The sequence below is a fragment of the Brienomyrus brachyistius genome, unplaced genomic scaffold (assembly GCF_023856365.1).
Source record: "Brienomyrus brachyistius isolate T26 unplaced genomic scaffold, BBRACH_0.4 scaffold53, whole genome shotgun sequence".
In the NCBI taxonomy this organism is placed as follows: domain Eukaryota; kingdom Metazoa; phylum Chordata; class Actinopteri; order Osteoglossiformes; family Mormyridae; genus Brienomyrus; species Brienomyrus brachyistius.
The window spans coordinates 1627960-1650114 of NW_026042328.1; the positions used below are offsets into that span (position 1 = coordinate 1627960).

A 22155-nucleotide genomic window follows, 5' to 3' on the forward strand; every position below is an offset into this window, starting at 1 on the left:
CCGACAAGACAGATGATAGAGTGATTTTTTTTAAATCATACAGTTATACATGCGATCATGTTCACAGATGGAAATGCTCATGGCGTAGCAGCAGCGTGACAGTGCGCGTGTTACTGCAGCAGCGTGACAGTGCGCGTGTTACTGCAGCAGCGTGACAGTGCGTGTGTTACTGCAGCAGCGTGACAGTGCGTGTGTTACTACAGCAGCGTGACAGTGTGCGCGTGCCACTGCAGCAGCGTGACAGTGTGCACATGTTACTGCAGCAGCGTGACAGTGCGTGTGTTACTGCAGCAGCGTGACAGTGCGCGTGCCACTGCAGCAGCGTGACAGTGTGCACATGCCACTGCAGCAGCGTGACAGTGCACGTGTCACCTGCAGCCAGAAAAAAAGGGTCTAGCCCAGGTACAGTTTTGTTCCCAACAAATACCATTAACGTACCCCCAATGATGCAAAAACGTTCCTCAGCGTCCATTAATTTACACTTGTCTTAAAAGATACAATTACCTACAGCTAGTGTAAAAGTGGTAGACCCTTGAGGGTCCCACAGCCCCAGTGACAAGTAACTGTGCTCTCAAAGATACACATTGGTACTTTTTTCTGACAGTGTGGCTGACCATTAAAGTGTGTGTAACATGATGAAATGCTGTACAGCTGGCTAGTAATGCAAGGCCCATGTGGCCATAGTCATTCTGAAAGCTTTCATTAACACAGCCTGTAACTGTCCCCTGCTTCTAACCGCGGACGATGTCTGGTCCTGGGTAAGGACCGCCTGCAGTAACACAGCCTGTAACTGTCCCCCGCTTCTAACCTCGGACTACGTCTGTTCCTGGGGAAGGACCGCCTGCAGTAACACAGCCTGTAACTGTCCCCCTCTTCTAACCGCGGACGACGTCTGTTCCTGGGGAAGGACCACCTGCAGTAACACAGCCTGTAACTGTCCCCCGCTTCTAACCGCGGACGACGTCTGTTCCTGGGGAAGGACCGCCTGCAGTAACACAGCCTGTAACTGTCCCCCGCTTCTAACCGCGGACGACGTCTGTTCCTGGGGAAGGACCGCCTGCAGTAACACAGCCTGTAACTGTCCCCCGCTTCTAACCGCGGACGACGTCTGTTCCTGGGGAAGGACCGCCTGCAGTAACACAGCCTGTAACTGTCCCCCGCTTCTAACCGCGGACGACGTCTGTTCCTGGGGAAGGACTGCCTGCAGTAACACAGCCTGTCTATCCTCACCAATGTGCTCCTCTCTCTTGCTAAGCTACTTCAGCAGATATCATAGCGTTATATAAGGCTAGCGAATGTGAGTGGAATTATTTTTGCTTTGCTGAGGCCATTTTTGATCCAATCAGCACGGATTCCTCTGCTGCTCTGGACCCAGTTAGTCACATTTCCAATGCTGTTCTCCAGTGAGGTTGATCCTTTCAGCTGGGTGGCAAGAAAGTCAGGTGAAATAACATTCTTAGATGTTCTGCCTTGTTCTGGTCACTTATGATCCAATCCATAAAACAGCACATAGAGTTTTGAAATTAGGACCTGAAATAACCTTAAAATACTGGGGAAAATCCATGCGCTGCTTGTGAAGATACAATAAAAAGCACAATCTGTATAATGAGAGATGCATGCTGTAACCCTGTACTGAATAAGTGGTTCTGGAAGATGTACAGATGGATTCATACAATCACTCGATTTTCACCAGCAGAGCAGTATAAGTCATATTTCCTTGCTACGTACATGAGTGCATCACGGCAAAAAGCTGATATTTTCACTACCGAAAATGCCGCAGCAGGCATCACAGATGTAGCAAGTGGCGAAATCGATATGAGGCACTGGGCAGCTGGAGGGGGCCTCCATTAGCTCCGCGCCGGGACTGACCGTGGGAGACCTAGCAGATAGCAGCCAGCAGATTAGCTGCACTCTTACTCCTCGCTGCTGGTACCGCAGAGCGAGCAGGGAAGAGATCGATATTTCAGAGTGCAGGAATGTCAACTCTATTAGCCAAGAAAAAAAACTCAAAAGGAAGCTTTTTCGGAATGGATGAGTGTCCTGGACAAAGAGTCACTGCCCTCTGAAGAACGGACTTACACCCCTCCCGCCAGGGAGATAAAATGCCGGGCTTACACCCCCCCGCCAGGGAGATAAAATTCAGCCAATCAAAGCAGCGACATGTCACTTCTGGCCCATGAAACTACTTTCACGCCTCGGTCAGTATCTGATGTTTGCAGTGTCCATTTAACATGGTGTCTGTAAAGTAATTAAGGAGTAGCAAGACAGGAAAGAGCAGTATCTATATGTATATATGCACACATACACACACACACATAAGTGAAGCTAAGGTGAAGCATTAGCATATTAGCATATTAGCATTAGCATAACTTTGAAAAAAACATTAGTAGCCCAATTAGCTTCTGCTTACCCGTTGTGAGCCAGGCCTGTATGGCCAACATCAGTGCCTGACCTCACAAATGTCCTCCTGGATGAATGGGCAAAAACTCCCACAGACACACTCAAAGGGGGGACATGCTGTAAAAGTTCCTGTGGGTGTAATGGACAGGTGGGAGCAAACACCCATCTCTTGTTTTTCCTTGCTGTGTCTGTATTGAAGTGTCTGCCCCTGTTCCTCCCATCAGTCAGTCACTGTTCAGTTGTCTTGCCTTCAGTCACTGTGTTCAGTCGTCTTGCCTTCAGTTACTGTTCAGTTGCCTTGCCTTCAGTTACTGTTCAGTTGCCTTGCCTTCAGTCACTGTGTTCAGTTGCCTTGCCTTCAGTCACTGTGTTCAGTTGCCTTGCCTTCAGTCACTGTGTTCAGTTGCCTTGCCTTCAGTCACTGTGTTCAGTTGCCTTGCCTTCAGTCACTGTGTTCAGTTGCCTTGTCTTAAGTCACTGTGTTCAGTCGTCTTGCATTCAGTTACTGTTCAGTTGCTTTGCCTTCAGTCGCTGTGTTCAGTTGCCTTACCATCAGTCACTGTGTTCAGTTGCCTTGTCTTAAGTCACTGTGTTCAGTCGTCTTGCATTCAGTTACTGTTCAGTTGCTCCCAAACCATTTACATGCCAGCTTGTGTAAATAAAAATTTTGAATTACCTTCACCCCCTCCCCAAGAAGAGATTCTCATCTAAATCTTGCAGTTTCACACTTTACTCTATCTATGTTAGGCTCAATTATAATAGGTGCACGCGAGAATTATCATCTGGGACCTAGACTGGCAATCTTCAAGTGACATGTATAGTTTTCATGTCAACAGTATACAAATTGTATATAGACATAGAGGAGAGGTTGATTTAACGAAACTAACATGTTCAATATAAATTCACTCAGCGAGACAACAGTTGATTCCGGGTCCCACGTTTAGTGAGACGTTAATATACTTCGGTTTGTACTGGTGCAGGCCTAAGTTTCCCGGATCTTTACTGTTTTATCCCTCCTTCCACAGTGACCTGTCTCCGCTTGCAGAGTTTCTGTACGTTTCTGTAAAGCAGGCGCCTGCACTGGTTAGTGTGCGGTAACTAATGTGTCTCTGCCTCCCGATTTAGCCAGACGTGCTCATAGAAGTGAAACTAATTACTGGGGAAATTCCCTAAGTGCCTATCTATCTATTTTTCTATCTATCTCTCTGCTTGTCTGTCTGCCTGTCTATCATAATCTCACTAACTCACTCACACAAAGTAATTCCTCCTCTCAGCTCATGACCACATTTTCCTCCCATTTGAATTCACAGACTTATACCCAATACCGCCTGCTGCTTGGCCCTCCGATAAGAAGCATTCGTAACCAAGCAAAATAAAGAGTGTTTGCATTTTTAGTTTTTTCATAGCACTGATTTTTATAAAATAGAGTTTTCCCTTATGGGGACCAGGAAACCGGTCCCCATAAGGGGAATAAAATGGATATTTATCATGTTATGGGGACGTTGTGTCCCCATAAGGATATGTATACCCGCTCGCATGCGCGCGCTCACACACACACACACACACACACACACACACACACACACACACACACACACACACACACACACACACACACACACACACACACACAAAAGAGTTTTTGCATTTTTAGTTTTTTCATAGCACTGTACTTCATTCAAAACACTTACCCGGCTGAAAGTAACTTCCGGCATTTGTTAGTATATTTTATTTCCATAGTGTCTTTACCAACCTAATATTTCTACATGTTGATCCACTGAAAATATCTGATGACAGGTAACTACACTAGTCTACAGGCCTACAGTAGTGTATGTTATTACCTAGCGAAGAGAGCAAATATCAATTATCTGATGATTCCCACTCAGTAAATTACTTAATCAAAACACTAAAGTTATTCTGATCTTTCCTCTTCCTATTACATTGTTTATTATCTGATCGGAACATAAATGTATTTAATGTAATCAAAAAACAAACCTATTCCATACGCGATAATTTGTAACACAATACATTGAGTTTATATGAATGCTGACAGCTTATGTTTAATTATCCTTTCAGTGATGTTCTGTTTCAGGTTACCACAGCACCAGGCTGTGCCTCACAAAAGCAATAAGTATCAATGTATCTTAATAATGATTTATGTTGTAACCCCCCCACCCCATCCATGCCAAGATCCTATTTGTCTAACAACCCCAATGTGTTTTCTGTGATTGAGGCTTTGGAGACACTAGAAGATGTCATTTCATGCTTGAGCCTCCCCACCCCTCCTCTCAGTGAGGTCAGAGATCAGGTGGGATTAATGTGGCTCATCTGATAGGTCAGAGATCAGGTGGGTTTATCGTGGCTCATCTGATAGGTCAGAGATCAGGTGGGTTTATCGTGGTTCATCTGATAGGTCAGAAATCAGGTGGGTTTAACGTGGTTCATCTGATAGGTCAGAGATCAGGTGGGTTTATCGTGGTTCATCTGATAGGTCAGAGATCAGGTGGGTTTAATGTGGTTCATCTGATAGGTCAGAGATCAGGTGGGTTTATCGTGGTTCATCTGATAGGTCAGAGATCAGGTGGGTTTAACGTGGTTCATCTGATAGGTCAGAGATCAGGTGGGTGTATCGTGGCTCACCTGGTAGGTCAGAAATCAGGTGGGTTTAACGTGGTTCATCTGATAGGTCATAAATCAGGTGGGTTTAACGTGGTTCATCTGATAGGTCAGAGATCAGGTGGGTGTATCGTGGCTCACCTGGTAGGTCAGAAATCAGGTGGGTTTAACGTGGTTCATCTGATAGGTCAGAGATCAGGATGGTTTAACGTGGTTCATCTGATAGGTCATAGATCAGGTGGGTTTAACGTGGTTCATCTGATAGGTCAGAGATCAGGTGGGTTTAACGTGGTTCATCTGATAGGTCATAAATCAGGTGGGTTTAACGTGGTTCATCTGATAGGTCAGAGATCAGGTGGGTGTATCGTGGCTCACCTGGTAGGTCAGAAATCAGGTGGGTTTAACGTGGTTCATCTGATAGGTCAGAGATCAGGATGGTTTAACGTGGTTCATCTGATAGGTCAGAGATCAGATGGGTTTAATGTGGCTCATCTGATAGGTCAGAGATCAGGTGGGTTTAACGTGGCTCATCTGATAGGTCAGAGATTAGATGGGTTTAACAGCCGGGTTTTGCCATATTACTCATGATGACACACGCTGCTCACCCAAGTCCTCTTAAGGCTTTAATCTCAGTCCCGACCGTCTTTTCATTTCAGAAATAAGCAAAATTATATTCCCTTTATTTTAATTTGGGTTAGTAAGGATACTCATTATGTGCTGGGCACTGCCAGAAGCCACTTTAATAAAGAAAGCGTGTGGAGCCCATTCCAGCATATTGCATTTATCCAGACAATCAATACTGTCCGACTCACCTGCTTAGGCAGACAAGCTGTTCCTGTTATTCAGCAATATCTGTAATAGCTTCATAATTACTCTCTGCTCCAGATGGAAGCAAAGTAACATTTTGAATCACAGGACAAATGGAATATTGTGCATCGCATTTTTACATAAATGTATAAGTTCTCCAACAGAATATAAACCAAAGAAGCTTCATTTGCATAAAGCATTTCTCTCAACAAAACAGAGACATTTTTAAAAGCTAAAATTTGCCACAATGAATAGAGTGATTTTTTATTTTTCTAAAAACAAAATGAAGGTTTAGGAGAGTTGGGGGCCATTAAATTAAGTGATGTACTGAGAATATGAGAATAGAGCAGATACAGACTCATCAGCTCGTCTATAACTTCTAAGCCCAACCCACCCCTCTGTGCTGTCAGTCACCTTTGGACTGGACACCCCTGAAGACACGGGAAAATGCTCCAGGACGGAATCACTCACCCCACTGGCTAGCTGAAGATAATCAGCAGTTACTTCTTCCTAACACCACCACATCAAATATTCTCACAGGGTTACAGCCTATGTCTAATATGCAAATAATATGCATCACTTACTACTTTGGCAAATGAGAAACGCACTTCAGTTACAACACAGGAGTCCTGCCAAAATGAGCAGATGGGCATGTAAAGCCCAGCACGTTCCACACTAGAGATCTGATCTAATTTGTTTGTACTTTTCAAAATTGGATGTTTGAAAACCTGACGTGAATCTTGTATGATGCTAACTGAAAGTTGCATTTTAAGGCAAGGCACACACTGTCATATAGCACTAACTGCTGTTTCTTACGAAAGACCATGCAAGGCCCTCAACACACCGCATACATTTACTGTGTGTGTGGGGAATAAACGCAGAAGAGGAATGAAGCTGAACAAAATCGCCACTGTAGTCAGTAACATGGCAAGTGAATTTACTTCAAGCATTAGATGAATGTACTTCAAGCATTAGATGCATTTTGGGTTGAGTGAAAGTCAACAAATTGTTTGTTTGCTGACTAATTATAATTTAAATATTGTTATAAACAACCCAGTTTATTTAGATACATTCACAGGGGACGGTATACAGCTCTGAAAATAAACTAATAAATGTTCTGCTCACTCATGCACCAGCCGTTACAAATGATACCCAAAAATTCTTAAATAACCCAGTCAGTGACAAGTCGGGCCACTTTAATTCATGTAGAGGATGCAATCTCAACAAGACACTAAAAGAGAGCGGGAGTAATGAGATAATCCCTGCAATAACTTCAAAGATTAGAAACGGCATTTTCAGTGAACGTCTCCGTCAAAAGCATGTCGTGTCTGTGCAGGCCAGCTCAGTCTTTGTGCAGTAAGTGTTACAAAGCCTAACTTAGACCTGTCTGCTTACTTGTTCATATATGGCATTTCACACAAACTGAAACACTCATCAATCCAATCCATATCTACCAGAAACAGAGTGAAGCTGGATTTCACTACAGCTGCTGAGCTCTGCATTGTCGAGAGCTATAAAGCTTTGAATGCTGCCCTCTGAATCCATTTCCCTTGAATCAACTGAGAGCTAGACACAAATAGGTCAATAGAAAAGCATATTCGCCCCCCCCCAGACCCAAACTGGATACACAGCATTAGTAAAGCTTTCCCCACGAAGAGCTGAATGAGCGCTTCAGATGATAAATGTACCACATTAACTGCAGACCAGAATCGCACGTCACCCTCTAACAGGCAGGCGAACGACTACAGCAACATCCAGGCTCGCAGAGACAGCCGCCTTGCAGCTCCTGGGAGAGGAGCTGTTAAGTCTGAATCGGGGTTATTTTTCGGTGTGAAAACATGGATTTTGTAGAGAAAAGGAAGGAGATAACATGAGAATGAGAAAAGATAAAATCAAACCGTTATTCTCCGACTCCCTCGAAGAACAGCGAGCAGCACAAGAATGAACATTTAACAAAAGCTGACATTAATTTTACACCTGTGTGCATTAGAATTATTCACACACATTTACGGCTGTGTTAATGCATCAATAGCACTCTAAGGAATTCGCCTAATTAATTTATTATAATGCTCTTATGGTGAAGTGCAAATTAGGAAGGTTCAGGCAGGCATGCAATGTGTAAAATCATACATGTAATTAAAATGTAAGTCTGTTAATGTTTTCAGCAGGTGACTCCATCCTGACACTGTGGTCCCAGATTAGAGGCCAGCAGCAGTTTCATGGACACTCAGTGGGGCGGTTCTCCTTCACCAAATACTAGGAGGGGGCCAATGAGATGCCAGCGTGACCTACAGCGTCCCGCTGCAGAAGCCAGCCTGCCAATTAGGAAGTGAACAGGAAGCCCGCCCAGATATTTATGGGTTCCACTGAAATAAAGGTAGCTGATTATGAGAAAGACCTCGGTCTGTATGTTGATGCTTCCATGTCCCATTCTCGCCAGTGTGGGGAAGCAATAAAAAAGGCCAATAGGATGTTGGGTTACATCTCTAGGTGTGTGGAGTTTAAGTCAAGGGAGGTGATGCAAAGATTATATAATTCCTTGGTAAGACCCCACCTAGAATATTGTGTGCAGGTTTGGTCACCATAACTTAAGAAGGACATTGCTGCCTTGGGAAAGGTGCAACATAGGGCTACGAGAATGATTCCTGGTCTTAGAGGAATGTCTTATGAGGAGAGGTTAGCTGAGCTGAATATGTTTAGCCTCGAGCAAAGGAGACTAAGGGGGGACATGATCCAGGTATATAAGATTCTAACAGGTCTGGAAGATGTTCAGCCAGATGGCTATTTCAATATTAGTTTAAATACTAGAACTTGTGGCCATAAGTGGAAATTAGCGGGAGAACATTTTAAAACAAATTTGAGAAAACACTTCTTTACACAGCGTGTAGTTGGAGTATGGAATAGTCTTCCTGTTAGTGTAGCACAAGCTAAAACCCTGGGTTCCTTTAAATCACAGCTAGATAAGATTTTAACAACTCTGAGCTATTACTCATTTGTAAATTTCTTATGTTCTTATGAGAGTGGATAAAAGTAAGTATAATTTTATAAAGAAATTATAATCTTTTTAATTGATGACATAATTGTGAGAAGACACGTTAACTTCTTAAAGGCATTATCAACAAGTGCATTAGACCAGCGTACAACATCCCAGAAATTTAACTCCTTCCCACACTTTAAGAAAGTCGTGGCCACCACTTAATTATCTAGTGGTTACGCAATATATATTTTTTTCTACTATGTCACCAGAGGGGCTCCGTACATTTGCGTTAAGAAAGTGGGATGATGGAGTCACATAATAACTAAAACATTAAAAATACACCTACTTTTATTATGTTAGTATAGAGAGAAACACCACAAGGTCTCCAAGAAAAGCATGTGTGTGTGGGCAGGGGGGTCACAGAAAGTGCAGTGTGGATCTGACATGCAATATCCCTCCCGCCTGTAGAGGGCGCCATCACGCCTGTCCCTTAGCCAGCTGCTGGATGCGCTCGGCCAGCTGCAGGCAGTGCAGGATGCGTCGGCGCTCCGCAGACAGGGCCTCGTCGGGCACCTGGCCAAGCAGCTTCTGGCCGAAGATGCAGAGGTCCTGCGCGAAGAGCCCCACAGCATCCCGCGGCGCCTCCGGCAGCCGGTCCACTGTGCCGCACGCGAAGCGGAAGCTGATGGCCTTGGAGCGGCGGAGGCCCGGGCCCCGCTCCTCGATCCACGTCAGGGGCCTGCGGAGGGCGCTAGAGTCAGGGCGGGGAACTCAGAGCGACATTAGCAAAGACACCTTCATAAAACCCACAGCGGAAGCTGGAGAGAGCTGCATGTTTGAAGGGGGTAAAACCGAAAGCAGCTTCCTAGTGAAGCTGACAGGAAGGGCACCTTGATGCAGAGCAGAGAGCTTTGGTTCTGCTGGCAGCCGAGCCCTTCCAGTACTCTGGGGGCTTCAGGACTGTCTGTGTCTCACGTGGAGGATCTTCCTGCTTCTTTAAGTGCTCGGCGCATGAATGGGGCCGCAGCTACATGACTGCCGGTTTTAAGAGCAGCTCTGGCAGCTGCCTGCATGATTGGCCAGCAAACTTAGAAACGCGATGTTTTTCATTAACGGGCACGACCGGGCTTTAAATCCGCAGAAACAGGCCGGAACAGAGCCAAGCTGGGTGTGACACTCCCCTGGATGAGCAGCTAAGAAAAATGTACCACTCCAAAAGCAGTGTGAGCAGATTTTAACAACACACAAAGATTATTCAAACAGAACAAGCACAGATTCCAGTAACCCCCCTGACAGCAAATGGTGACAAAAGCAGCACGACTGCCAGGTTATCAGTTCTCCCCTGAAACGGCGAGTTGTGCGCGGTTCCCTCAGGACTGGCAGTCCGGTTCAGGCCGGCGACAGCGGCGTGGACCCGCCGTACCTCTGCTCCTCTGTCAGCAGCCGGGCCGTGAGCTTCACGTGCTGTGCCTCCGCGGCCTCCTCCATGCTGGCCCCTGTCACGCTCAGCTCACCAAACAGGTCCACCAGCCAGGTCAGACGGGAGACGCCGCTAAAGGCCAGGGAGGCGAAGCCAGCCGGGAGGGGGCCGCCTGCGGGGGTACGAGGCAAGTGGGGGCCATCAGTCACAGGACAGCCAAGTACGTCACCCTCCCCAGACTGAGGTTAACAATGAATCCATAGGCTGATATCAAACCAGAGCAGAAATGCAGCATCTACTGACCCCAAGAGCACTGCACAATACACTGCACATCGCACTGCACGTCAGTGACTTACGAGTGTGAGGTCTAGCCATAATTTAGACCACCTTTCAGCTACAAGTACATTGAACTGAAAAAGTGCTGCTATGCATAAGGTACAAAGTCATCTTCTTTGGCTGTCAGCACATAAATCTAAGAGCAGGATTCACTCTTTTGCAGCCCTTCTGCAGATCTTTTACTGGTGGAACCTGAATTTCTATCCAGATCCTTTAACTTGACAGCGAACAGGACAGACACAGGCTGCATACATCACACTCTCTTCATTATGAAGACACGTCCTCAGCATAGATGTCGTCTGGGAAACAGCTGGGACAGATGCGGGGGGCAGGGCTGACAAAGTCACCACATCCACCCAGCGGCTGACGTAGATTACGCTCCATCCGGACGCCCAACCAGCGGCTGACGTAGATTACGCTCCATCCGGTCGCCCAACCAGCGGCTGACATAGATTATGCTCCATCTGGGCACCCAACCAGCGGCGTGACTGAGGATCATTCAGTACCTAGGTGGCGGCCCAGAAGTGCACCCTGCTATGTTTGCGATGACCGGGGGATCCTCGTTAAGGAGGAGGGGCCATTGAGCTGGGCCTGCCATTTGCAGAGATTTATGCAGGGGCAACGAAAGGTGGAGAGTAGGCCAGGACAGCTTCATGTGTTTGAGAGATTAAACTCCAAAGATCCCTGTAACATCAGTGGGATCTATGCGACAGACACCTTTCCTGGGAATTTGGAAATTAGGAAGTCGAGTCACAGTCACTCCTAGCAAAAGTGCGGGAGAAGGGGACACTGCCAGGCCAGCGAGGACATACGGTTTGCGGAGGAAACTCGGGAATTAGGAAGTCGAGTCACAGTCACTCCTAGCAAAAGTGTGGAAGAAGGGGACACTGCCAGGCCAGCGAGGACATACGGTTTGCGGAGGAAACTCGGGAATTAGGAAGTCGAGTCACAGTCACTCCTAGCAAAATTGTGGAAGAAGGGGACACTGCCAGGCCAGCGAGGACATACGGTTTGCGGAGGAAACTCGGGAATTAGGAAGTCGAGTCACAGTCACTCCTAGCAAAAGCGCAGGAGAAGCGGACAATGCCAGGCCAGCGAGGAAATACGGTTTGCGGAGAACAGCAAAGGCCTGAGCTGGACCCTGCAGGAGCTCTGGAAGAAGCAGAACATGGAATTCGGACAAAGCCTGGAGTTCAGTGCCAAAGAAATCATTATGGCCAAACACGAGAAAGAGCACTGCTCATTTCCTGCGATAAAAACTGCATATCCTTAAATATTATAGCTGGATGTGGCCCAGGATGCCCCCTGTAGGCCTCACCTGTGAAGTGCAGACTCCCTTCCAGAAGCTTCTTGCCAGATAGCTCCTTTTTCAGCTGCTTGTACTCAGCTGTGAGCAGCTCAATGTGCTCCACATGCAGCACCTTCCCTGTGGGGTAGACGTGGGGTCAAAACCCAAAGCCAAACACCAAAAGCAAGAGTCAAAACCAAATTCTGATTTACACTTTAACACTTCAAATCCATGGTGGAGGACAAGACCGTATGGAGGTTTAAGTGTAAAGCAGGGCGGCTGATGTTGGGAGACACTCTTTAGCTGGCAAGGTTCTCCTGGATCTCCTCTGCTCACCCTTTTGAGCAGCCAGGTCCCAAAGCTGGACGGCGGCAGCGTGGGACAGCGCCATGGGGTACTCCACACAGACATGCTTCCCGGCCTCCAGGAAGCTCCTGCTCAACAGGAACAAGAGGCAGAGCGACAGCCACGAGGTGAATGATCAAGCGACACTCGGCTTAGGAAGTGGATTAAGGGAACAGTACTTCAGTGGGGAGCATGATGGTGAGGACTGCCCTCATTTCAATGAAAACCGTTATCTGAGGAACTGAGGAAAATGCAGTGTGTAGAGGCTGGCATGACGACTAATGGGAGTGTCCTCATAGCTGCTCGAACCACAGTCCTGCAGGGTCTCTTTGCATTCCAGTTATATGGATTGGGGTCTTCAAGCTTCCCATGGTGTGTGTAGTTGTTTGTGAGTGTGTGGGCCCTGCCAGGGGCTACCATCCACCCAGGATGTTCATCTCCTCTGTCTGTGCCTCCTTAGGCTCCAGAGGGTCAGGGGCTACCATCCACCCAGGATGTTCATCTCCTCTGTCTGTGTCTCCTTAGGCTCCAGAGGGCCAGGGGCTACCATCCACCCAGGATGTTCATCTCCTCTGTCTGTGCCTCCTTAGGCTCCAGAGGGCCAGGGGCTACCATCCACCCAGGATGTTCATCTCCTCTGCCTGTGCCTCCTTAGGCTCCAGGGTCAATGTGACCCCATGCTGAATAAGCGGTCTGAGGATGGATATGTTATACTGTATACAGTATATGCTATACTGATCTTCCTGTATCTGTTCTACCAACCAGATTGCAATTACAGCTTGTGTCACTTCATTTGTCCACACACCCATTATTTTTAATTTTATTATTTTTTATGTCTATGGTGTAATAGGTCAGCCAGAAAAAGCCCAGTACTAACAAGCTGAAAGGAGCCGTATCAGTACCTATTGCAGGTGAGTTAGACATCCTTCAGGCAATAAATCGATCCCCCTCCCATGCATGTATTCTGGGACAAGGACAGTACTCTGATTAAATGATGTAGTTCAGCTATATCCATAGCTAGACTTAGCTGTGCATGTAAACATACTGACTGTCTAGACGTAGGAGACCCCAGAGATAAGGCCTTGTTTGTTTAACTGCAACCTGCCTTGAAGGTAGACGGCTCCATAAAACATCCATTAAAGTTCAGTTCTGAGTATTACCAAAATAATGTCCAAGCAAACATTTAAAAAGTTCAACTTTCCCTCCTCCAAAACTCAGCTACAACTTTGCAAAAACAAATTACTGCTGAACACCAGGAGAACATCACTGCCTTGCAGCCTCAGACGCTGCAGGTCAGGGCAGACCTTTTCGTGGCAGTGCTGGGGTCACCCAGTAATTAGTCTAGCGGAGGCCTGTAGTCCGTAAACACTGAAGAAAAAACAAGGCTGTGCCCAATATTCCCGCTAGAAGCTGGCATCTGAAGGACAATACCTGGTCTTCATTGGAGATAATTAGCCCAAAGCAGCAGACAGTGAATCATGAAAATGTTCATAAAACCTCATTAAAACAGGCCTGAAATAACTCGCCATTCGTTACACGTCCCCCCCCCCCCCCACCAGGCTGGAGAGCCGCTATCCCAGAACGCTTGATTAATTGTGCTTTCCGATAGCTGGATCACGGCGGCCATTACAATGCGCCTGTCAACAGATACAGCCCTGCCTTCAGAATGAGGCATAAGAAATGATTATAAGAAATGCCAAAGTCAGGCTGCGGAGAGCAGGGCGTGAATCCGTGAATGCTGGGGGGGGGCCACGGAGAATTAGCATCGAGCCAGCAACTGCTAATGAAGGCACCTGCTGTCCGCCAGCTGTAGAGGCAGCCTCTGAACCCGCCACCTGCAGGACGGGCCCCCCCAGCGACATTCCCCATGCAGCTGGCACCGTTCACTTCTGACTGGCACCGTTCACCTCTGCCTGGCACCGTTCACCTCTGCCTGGCCACCACTGCACAGTGCCGCGCTCCAATGCCACTGCTGTATCATATGCTCTGCTATATCCTCAATGCAGTTTGCTTAGCGATGTGACTGCAGGTTAAGGTCTACACAGTCACAGCTTAGGGGTTTGAACTTGAACTAGGTGTGAGAAACGAGGAGATCAAAGTTAGCGGTGCCACCTGATGGCCCCTGCGGTGAATAGGTGAGGTGACGGATCACCATGGAGATGCGATGTCATCATCACACACATGGCCGACTCAAAGGGCCTTAAAGTAGCTCAATGAATTGAAAACATCTCCATTAGCTATGAAATGTGCTGAAATCATGCTGAACCTTAACTGGACAATAGTCCCATCCCCCAAAATGACACTGCCACAAGTTATACAGAACATCAAGCCCCACAGAGCAAGTACTGTAGGCCTGGTTTCAAAATTGGTAGGGACCAAACCAGCCGACACCTCCCTCCCTGGACACACATGGTCCTCCCACAGTCTTGGTGGGGACATGTCTCTACCATGCATACCCAAATCTACACCTCTGGCACAGACCTATACAGGCATAACCAGTTTAGCCTCGTTTTAATTTCAGACATGTGACACTACTGACATCTAGTGGGAAGAGTAACATCCAGTCCCAATACAATTCCAGGATCTGAAGCAGAATTATTGGAGCTGTACCTAGAACTCCCATACGGCTGTATGATGGTCATGAAGATGCATTGGGTGAGACACCTGCACAGAACCTGACGTGCTCTTCGTGGGATTATTGGAGCTGTACCTAGAACTCCCATAAGGCTGTATGATGGTCATGAAGATGGATTGGGTGAGACACCTGCACAGAACCTGACGTGCTCTTCGTGGGATTATTGGAGCTGTACCTAGAACTCCCATAAGGCTGTATGATGGTCATGAAGATGGTGTGGGTGAGACACCTGCACAGAACCTGACGTGCTCTTCGTGGGATTATTGGAGCTGTACCTAGAACTCCCATAAGGCTGTATGATGGTCATGAAGATGGTTTGGGTGAGACACCTGCACAGAACCTGACGTGCTCTTCGTGGGATTATTGGAGCTGTACCTAGAACTCCCATAAGGCTGTATGATGGTCATGAAGATGGATTGGATGAGATACCAGCACAGAACCTGACCTGCTCTTCGTGGGATTATTGAAGCTGTACCTAGAACTCCCATAAGGCTGTATGATGTTCATGAAGATGGTTTGGGTGAGACACCTGCACAGAACCTGACGTGCTCTTCGTGGGATTATTGGAGCTGTACCTAGAACTCCCATACGGCTGTATGATGGTCATGAAGATGGATTGGGTGAGACACCTGCACAGAACCTGACGTGCTCTTCGTGGGATTATTGGAGCTGTACCTAGAACTCCCATAAGGCTGTATGATGGTCATGAAGATGGATTGGGTGAGACACCTGCACAGAACCTGACATGCTCTTCGTGGGATTATTGGAGCTGTACCTAGAACTCCCATAAGGCTGTATGATGGTCATGAAGATGGTGTGGGTGAGACACCTGCACAGAACCTGACGTGCTCTTCGTGGGATTATTGGAGCTGTACCTAGAACTCCCATAAGGCTGTATGATGGTCATGAAGATGGTTTGGGTGAGACACCTGCACAGAACCTGACGTGCTCTTCGTGGGATTATTGGAGCTGTACCTAGAACTCCCATAAGGCTGTATGATGGTCATGAAGATGGTGTGGGTGAGACACCTGCACAGAACCTGACGTGCTCTTCGTGGGATTATTGGAGCTGTACCTAGAACTTCCATAAGGCTGTATGATGGTCATGAAGATGGTGTGGGTGAGACACCTGCACAGTACCTGACGTGCTCTTCGTGGGAGGAGTTCTCCGTGCTCACTATGGCTGCATGGATGTCCTCGCGACTCACAGCCTCCTCCAGAGGGATCTGCTTCACACCCTGCTGATCTTCCAGAGCTCTCCTGTGGATCACAGGGCCATGCCACAGGGAAAGGTCCATCAAAACAGGCTTCATCATTTAAAAAGACAATAACTGAGTCATTCTCCAACCAGACCTGTCAAGACCTTTCCAAGTCCATCATCATATGGAGTTTTGCAAGGAAAATTAAAGTTCTCTCATGTACTTGTCACTGTGATTCAGTTGGCATCGTGCACATTTGGCTCCGAGACTCCTGCTCGTCCTCACATCTAATGAGGTTTACCTTGATTGTGGCTGGCTCACCTGGAAACAAACCCTTTGATGCTGAACTTCTCGGCCGGGCTGGACGGCAGAGGCGACACCAGGTCCCTGATCCTAACCTGGCCTGCCATGCCGACCCCCAAAACCACCACGCCGAACATTCTCCCCTGGGGAGGAAGTGAGACAGTGAGACAGCGTGCTCGATTGTGGGTGTGTGTGTGAAACGTGCACTGCAATGAGGAAGTGAGACAGTGTGCTCGATTGTGGGTGTGTGTGTGAAATGTGCACTGCAATGGGGAAGTGAGACAGTAAGACAGCGTGCTCGATTGTGGGTGTGTGTGTGAAACGTGCACTGCAATGAGGAAGTGAGACAGTAAGACAGCGTGCTCGATTGTGGGTGTGTGTGTGAAACGTGCACTGCAATGGGGAAGTGAGACAGTGTGCTCGATTGTGGGTGTGTGTGTGAAATGTGCACTGCAATGAGGAAGAAACAGAAAAAAAAATCTGAAAAATATGACAAAATTCAAGGCCATAGTGAATTATTGAGGAATACAGTCGAACCTCGTTACTACGTACAACACGGGATATCAAAAACAGGTACGTTATAAGCATAGAAAGTTGTAACCACTTAGTGCAAGATGGATGAAAGAACTCACAAAATATCCATGTAAATGATAAAACTTTAATAGAACAGACCCTTAAGTTGACTACAAAACAAACGAACACATTATTACTTGTTAAATAATTCGACAAAGCTCATTTGGGTCCTTGAAATTTCCCTTAAATTACTCACGATTACTTAGTGCCGGCCGGCAATAAACGGCAACGAAAATACACAACGGCTGGTCAAAATGGATTTTTAAAATAAACATTCGCATCCAAATTGGCATTTGGACTGAAAATATTAATGAAATATTGGTCAAATTAAATCATAAAATCTTTTACTTCCATTATTATTCTGAATTCACAATTACCGGCATGATCACAAGGTTTAATAAACAAAGAATACGCACACAACACTTAACAAGCCATTACTACGCAGTCCAGTAATGATCGGTCAATGCAACTCATTTAACGCCAAGCAACGCAATAGACAAATGTGCATTGTCGGGCGAAGATCAGGTAGATACAGGTAGATGTAGCGACACAAGTTGTGGTGGGCGGGGAGAGCGCTGTACATTGTAACAATGGTTAGTTTTCGTATTTTCTCTAGAAGTTTGGATGTTGTATCGAAGTTTACGCTGTAAGGGTGTACGCTGTAAACAATGGCTGCCATTGGAATAATACATAGGCTAAAAACGGGAATTAGAAACCTGTACGTTGAAAAGGTGAAAACGTTGTATCCGGGGTACGTAGTAACGAGGTTCGACTGTATTAAGAACATCTTTTAGAAGCAGCTCCCTTCCATGCATTCTTATTTTGAAACTCAGTACTTGAGGAGAGAATCCCAAACAAAGTAATTTTAGCTACAGGCTATTACCTGACTGGTTACATAAATCAATTTGGCAAATAACCTTTCATTTCATATGATTTCTGTTGCCACACCCTTTCCGGGGGTGTTCCTTACACTGTCGAGTGAAAGAGGTCTGTGAGACTGTACATGCCTGATCAAGGTTCTCCTTCAGTATCATCATGAGAAGTTTGGGCTCCTGTTCCATCAGCATGGGTCAGTGCATTTGTAACTAATTTACTGCCCATATATGGTAATAATTAACAATTCAGGGATAATTCAGTTACTAAAGATCCAGCAAATTTTTACCTTTGTGTTACAAATACACCCCCTTAAGCACCAGGCAGTGAAATCTGCAAACTGTGGTATCATTACATGGATGCCGTGCAGAGGAAACTGCAACACGACAATTTTATTTAAAAGCAAACGCACAATTTCTGAAAGGTTGCAAAATAAAAATAGGGAAGATCTCATATGATTCCAGGAAGTAAAACCAGAATATGCTGAACTGCATAATGGCACGAGCAGCCATTTTCAAAAGGATTGTTAAGCGAATTTTGCAGGGTTAAGACCTGAAGAGGAAACATCTACCAGGACCAGCAAGATGTTTCCCAGATGTTCAGGCACACAGGTGATGAGGAGACACATACTGTCACAAGGACCAAGTGATAGGCAGATGTTGGAGAAAATGAGAGAAAGCCTTGATTGTACAGCGAACCAAACCAGAGCGACTTTCCAGAAAGCGATCGATCTTAGTGAATAATGAACACGATAACGGATGACATTTGTAAAGAACGAGTGAGGTCTACATACGCTTCCAGAAAGACTTTGTTATTCAGAATTAATGAACAAATTTGAAGTAGTCAAATGGACAGAGCGGTGGCTCTGAGGCTAGGAATCTGTACCAGCAACTGGAAGGTTACTGGTTAAAATCCCGTGAATGCCCAGAGTGATTCTACGCCATTGGGCCACTGAGCAAAGTCCTTAACTTGCAATTGCTTCATCCTGGGTATGATGTTAATCTACATCCAGCGCTATAAACAGGTCATCCAGCTTACAGGGAATAACTTGGGGATTGTTGGCAGGATTGACACTCCAGCCACCAGAAAAACCTCACACTGGTCCATTCAGACTAGTGTGGTGCTGAGGTATCACCTGCCACACGGCTGCACTCAGGTTCTCGTCCCTGAGGTGTTTTGTCCTTTAGTGGGGGTGGCAATGCACTATAATCAGCGCATGCTCCTTACTTCTCTCTCTTTAACTAGTACTTAGTTGGCTCCTCCCCAGCCTCCGCGAGAGAAAAGCAGATAACAGGCACATCGATTCCACGTATTTCAATGGTGAAATGTGTTATATGATTGTTACACCAGACATATGCAAATGTAAAAAAACGAATTAGAAAAGCAATGAAAACACACCAAAGCAACCATAATTAAAACCACAATAAAACAATCCGTTTGCTGAAAATATAAAAATAGGCTTAAAATGCGATGCTGCATCCTTCTGAAAAAAGGAGAATGTGAGCAGCAATAGAAAAAGGAGGTAACTTCTCAAAGGAAGCCTTAAGACAACATCTTGAGAAGATGGTTAAAATGTAGTTTAATAGAGTAATTACTGCAATGTTGTGGAGCACATTACACATAACGAGAGCAGCACAGCAGCATTCAGGGGGAAACCTCAGAGCTCCCAAGGCCTCTGCTGGCACCAGAATCGCATCGTCCACGTGCCCAGAGCCCCCTCTGCAGCAGTGTGTGTTCTTTGCTGTGCAGTGTTACACCTCTCCTCAGCCACGGTTTGGGGATTCAACACTGGAGACAGCAGCTAACAAGATACCTGCCATCTCCCAATAACCAGCCACCAGCAAACACACCATCTGACTCACTCCAAAGCTGGACCAGATACAAACATCATGTGTCCTCCCAGGCCACTTGGCCACAGTGTCTGTAAAATGTCCTTGATGGCTGTATATCACCTGGACATTTAGGCCTAGTGCCAAGAACCCTTTTCGACAGGAGCAGATGGGATTCAAAGGCCTGCAAATATGAATAGGGTTGAGGGTTCCATCCACTGCACCTACAATGCTGGGAATGCCTGCAATGGCATAAAAACAATCTTAGCATCCTCTCCCACTGGATATTGTATGTAGTTGTGTGCACGATGCAACAGAAACGTAATAAATGCACAGATGCAGAACACAGCAGCCTTGCTGAGGCCATGTGCACCTGTAGGTCTGCAGGAATCCACCAGGGGGCGTAGAAGCAGAGAGCCGTCAGAAGCTGCATGGTGCACTGAGGGCAGAATTCCAGCGTGTTCCTCCAAGTCCTTTTATGTATCCTGCACCAGACCACGGAGGCTCATTATTTCACCCCATGCCAGCCTGTATTTCTCTATGAATTGTTCATTACTGAGATGGTCCAAGGGGTTCATGACCACCTGCAAAATCAGCTTCCTGGGCGGAGCTGTCTCAAAAGCTGCCTTCTGACTTGCACTATTCCCTGCCTTGGCTGGTTGTGAGGGGTGATTCACCTCCCCAGTTTGACGTGACTGAACACATAAGTGTGATTGGTTAGCTCATCGTGCAGCCTACCAGGGTCGTTCAGAATTTATGAACTGGATTTTGAATTGACTTGGCCACGTCCTGTAAGGTGTCGAAATGGAATGACTGCAAGAAGAATTTGATTCATTTCATGTCAATGCAGTCACACAAAACGTGAATGTCATTCAATCTGGAAAAACCAAAACATAACCGATTTCCTTCCAACGTGGTAGATGTATACATTGACACTGATTTTGCATATTTAACTGTTTACGTGTGTTACCACCTGTGAGGAGTCTGCATGCAGTAACGTTTCCTGTGGGCAGTCAGATGGACAGGGTTGTTACAGTGTTACCTTTATGACTGTACGAAGTGCTCTTTCACCATGGTACACAAAATGACAGTTAAATTATTTACTCTATAGGCGACACTTAGGGTGTGAATAACAGTGACATGCACAGACTTTTCAGGCAGGTGCTCGAACAGGGAGCCATAGCTGTTGGGTACTTTCTGCTGCTGTAAATATTCCTGGCCACATGGTGGGGGGTGTGGGATAGGATTCAGTGTGTATTCTGTTTATGTTAACATTCTGGGTAGTTCGTATTGAGACATTAAGCTGCATTAAGCTGCACTGTTAAAGCTGCACTTACACTATGCATATGGATTTACATTAAATAAATTCCATTTTAATTCTACTTCCTTATATTCAAAGCTGAATTGCGACTCTGCACTGTGTTTTCAAACAATTTATGAATTTAATTTTATTTTCAAGGTCATTCTCAAGTCAGTTCTGAATGATGCACAAACCTGTTATGGACTCAAAGGGCACACAGGTGTTACAGCAGAGAGCCCATTTCCGCTAATTTATAGTCGACGTTATAGCTTTATATTGCAATACTAACCTCATCATCGGCATACGCTGTGCGAAAAAAAGACCGTCAATGTGGTTTTGTCCTCTATTTTGGCAAATATCTGTGTTTTGTGACAGGACAGCAAGTAGAAGTTAGAATAAAGAACGGCGTAGAGAATAACGAGTGGGTGGCAGCGCTAGTCACTCTACGGAGATGTGTGCAGTACAGTATGCACTGGTGTGTAAGTAGGTCTGCAAATACGGTTCAGATTAACTGGGCCAGTCAAAATGTGCATTAAGAGATAACATACCAGATAAACCTGGACAGCACTTCTCCCGGTCTGAAAGAAATGTCTTCAAGGTAAGAAAGTAAAAGCTTCTCAGCGTATGATACTGCAAAGCGGGAAGGAAAGAGAAACTCATAGTAAAAAGGCGATCTTAGTAGACTTTAAGCAACTCCATGATCAGCAACGGGTTTGCCAGTTTCATAAGGCGTGTGGCAGAGGTGCGACAATGACGGTTACGAAGGATTGTTACAGACCAAAAGTTGTAAAAAGTCATGGAAGTCAAAATGTCCTGCTAATTACACAATGAGTAAAAATTAAGTTGTGTAAAAAAATTCATGACTGATAACAGAACCCAATTGCAGGAAGAAACAACGACAAAAAAAGACAAAAAACACCCACCCACATACTTAATGGTTAACGAGAAGCAGCTAATTCATTTTAACCTCATCGGCCTCTTATCAGTTCTGGCTAAAAAGTTCTCTTCACTTCAACGCGCATTGGCTTCGTGACAAAAATAATTTGATCGGTTATTAAAACACATAAACTCGCATTCTGGCCACGCGTCCCCGGCGGTCGCACGTACCCTGGACACTCCGAGAATCACCACCTTCCTGCGGCTGGACCAATAAGATCAATAACACGCGCTGTCAACACTGCCTCACAGGAGCGCGCCCCAGTGATGACGACATACAGTAAGAGGCCTCACGTATAATCGCTGAGAGTCACGTGA

At 46.1% G+C, this 22155-nt stretch overlaps 1 protein-coding gene and 1 long non-coding RNA gene across 3 annotated transcripts; both read right to left on the minus strand.

The window, feature by feature from the left end:
* Positions 1-8863: 8863 nt before the first annotated feature.
* Positions 8864-22151, minus strand: blvra (biliverdin reductase A). 2 transcript variants are annotated; one of them, XM_049000824.1, is made up of 8 exons: positions 22009-22151; positions 21450-21531; positions 16345-16469; positions 15965-16084; positions 12181-12278; positions 11875-11982; positions 10224-10392; positions 8864-9539 (listed from the first exon to the last, which is right to left on the minus strand). In XM_049000824.1, exons 3-8 carry the CDS (start codon positions 16461-16463, stop codon positions 9278-9280), a joined length of 876 nt encoding a protein of 291 aa, XP_048856781.1. In that variant the 5' UTR covers positions 16464-16469; positions 21450-21531; positions 22009-22151; the 3' UTR covers positions 8864-9277. The 2 variants fall into 2 exon arrangements, with proteins under 2 accessions (XP_048856781.1, XP_048856782.1); XM_049000825.1 differs by lacking the exon at positions 21450-21531 and having other exon boundaries at positions 22009-22140.
* Positions 13988-15758, minus strand: LOC125723996 (uncharacterized). The gene is made up of 3 exons (XR_007387105.1): positions 15654-15758; positions 15500-15553; positions 13988-14799 (listed from the first exon to the last, which is right to left on the minus strand). It is a non-coding gene; the product is annotated as an uncharacterized LOC125723996 (long non-coding RNA).
* Positions 22152-22155: the final 4 nt, after the last annotated feature.

Coding starts and splice junctions, on each gene's coding strand:
- blvra (XM_049000824.1), bottom strand. CDS start 16,463: ATGTTCGGCGTGGTGGTTTTGGGGGTCGGCATGGCAGGCCAGGTTAGG. Junction 16,085..16,344: donor ATCAAAGGGTTTGTTTCCAG/GTGAGCCAGCCA, acceptor TGTGATCCACAG/GAGAGCTCTGGAAGATCAGC. Junction 11,983..12,180: donor GGACCTGGCTGCTCAAAAGG/GTGAGCAGAGGA, acceptor TCTACCCCACAG/GGAAGGTGCTGCATGTGGAG.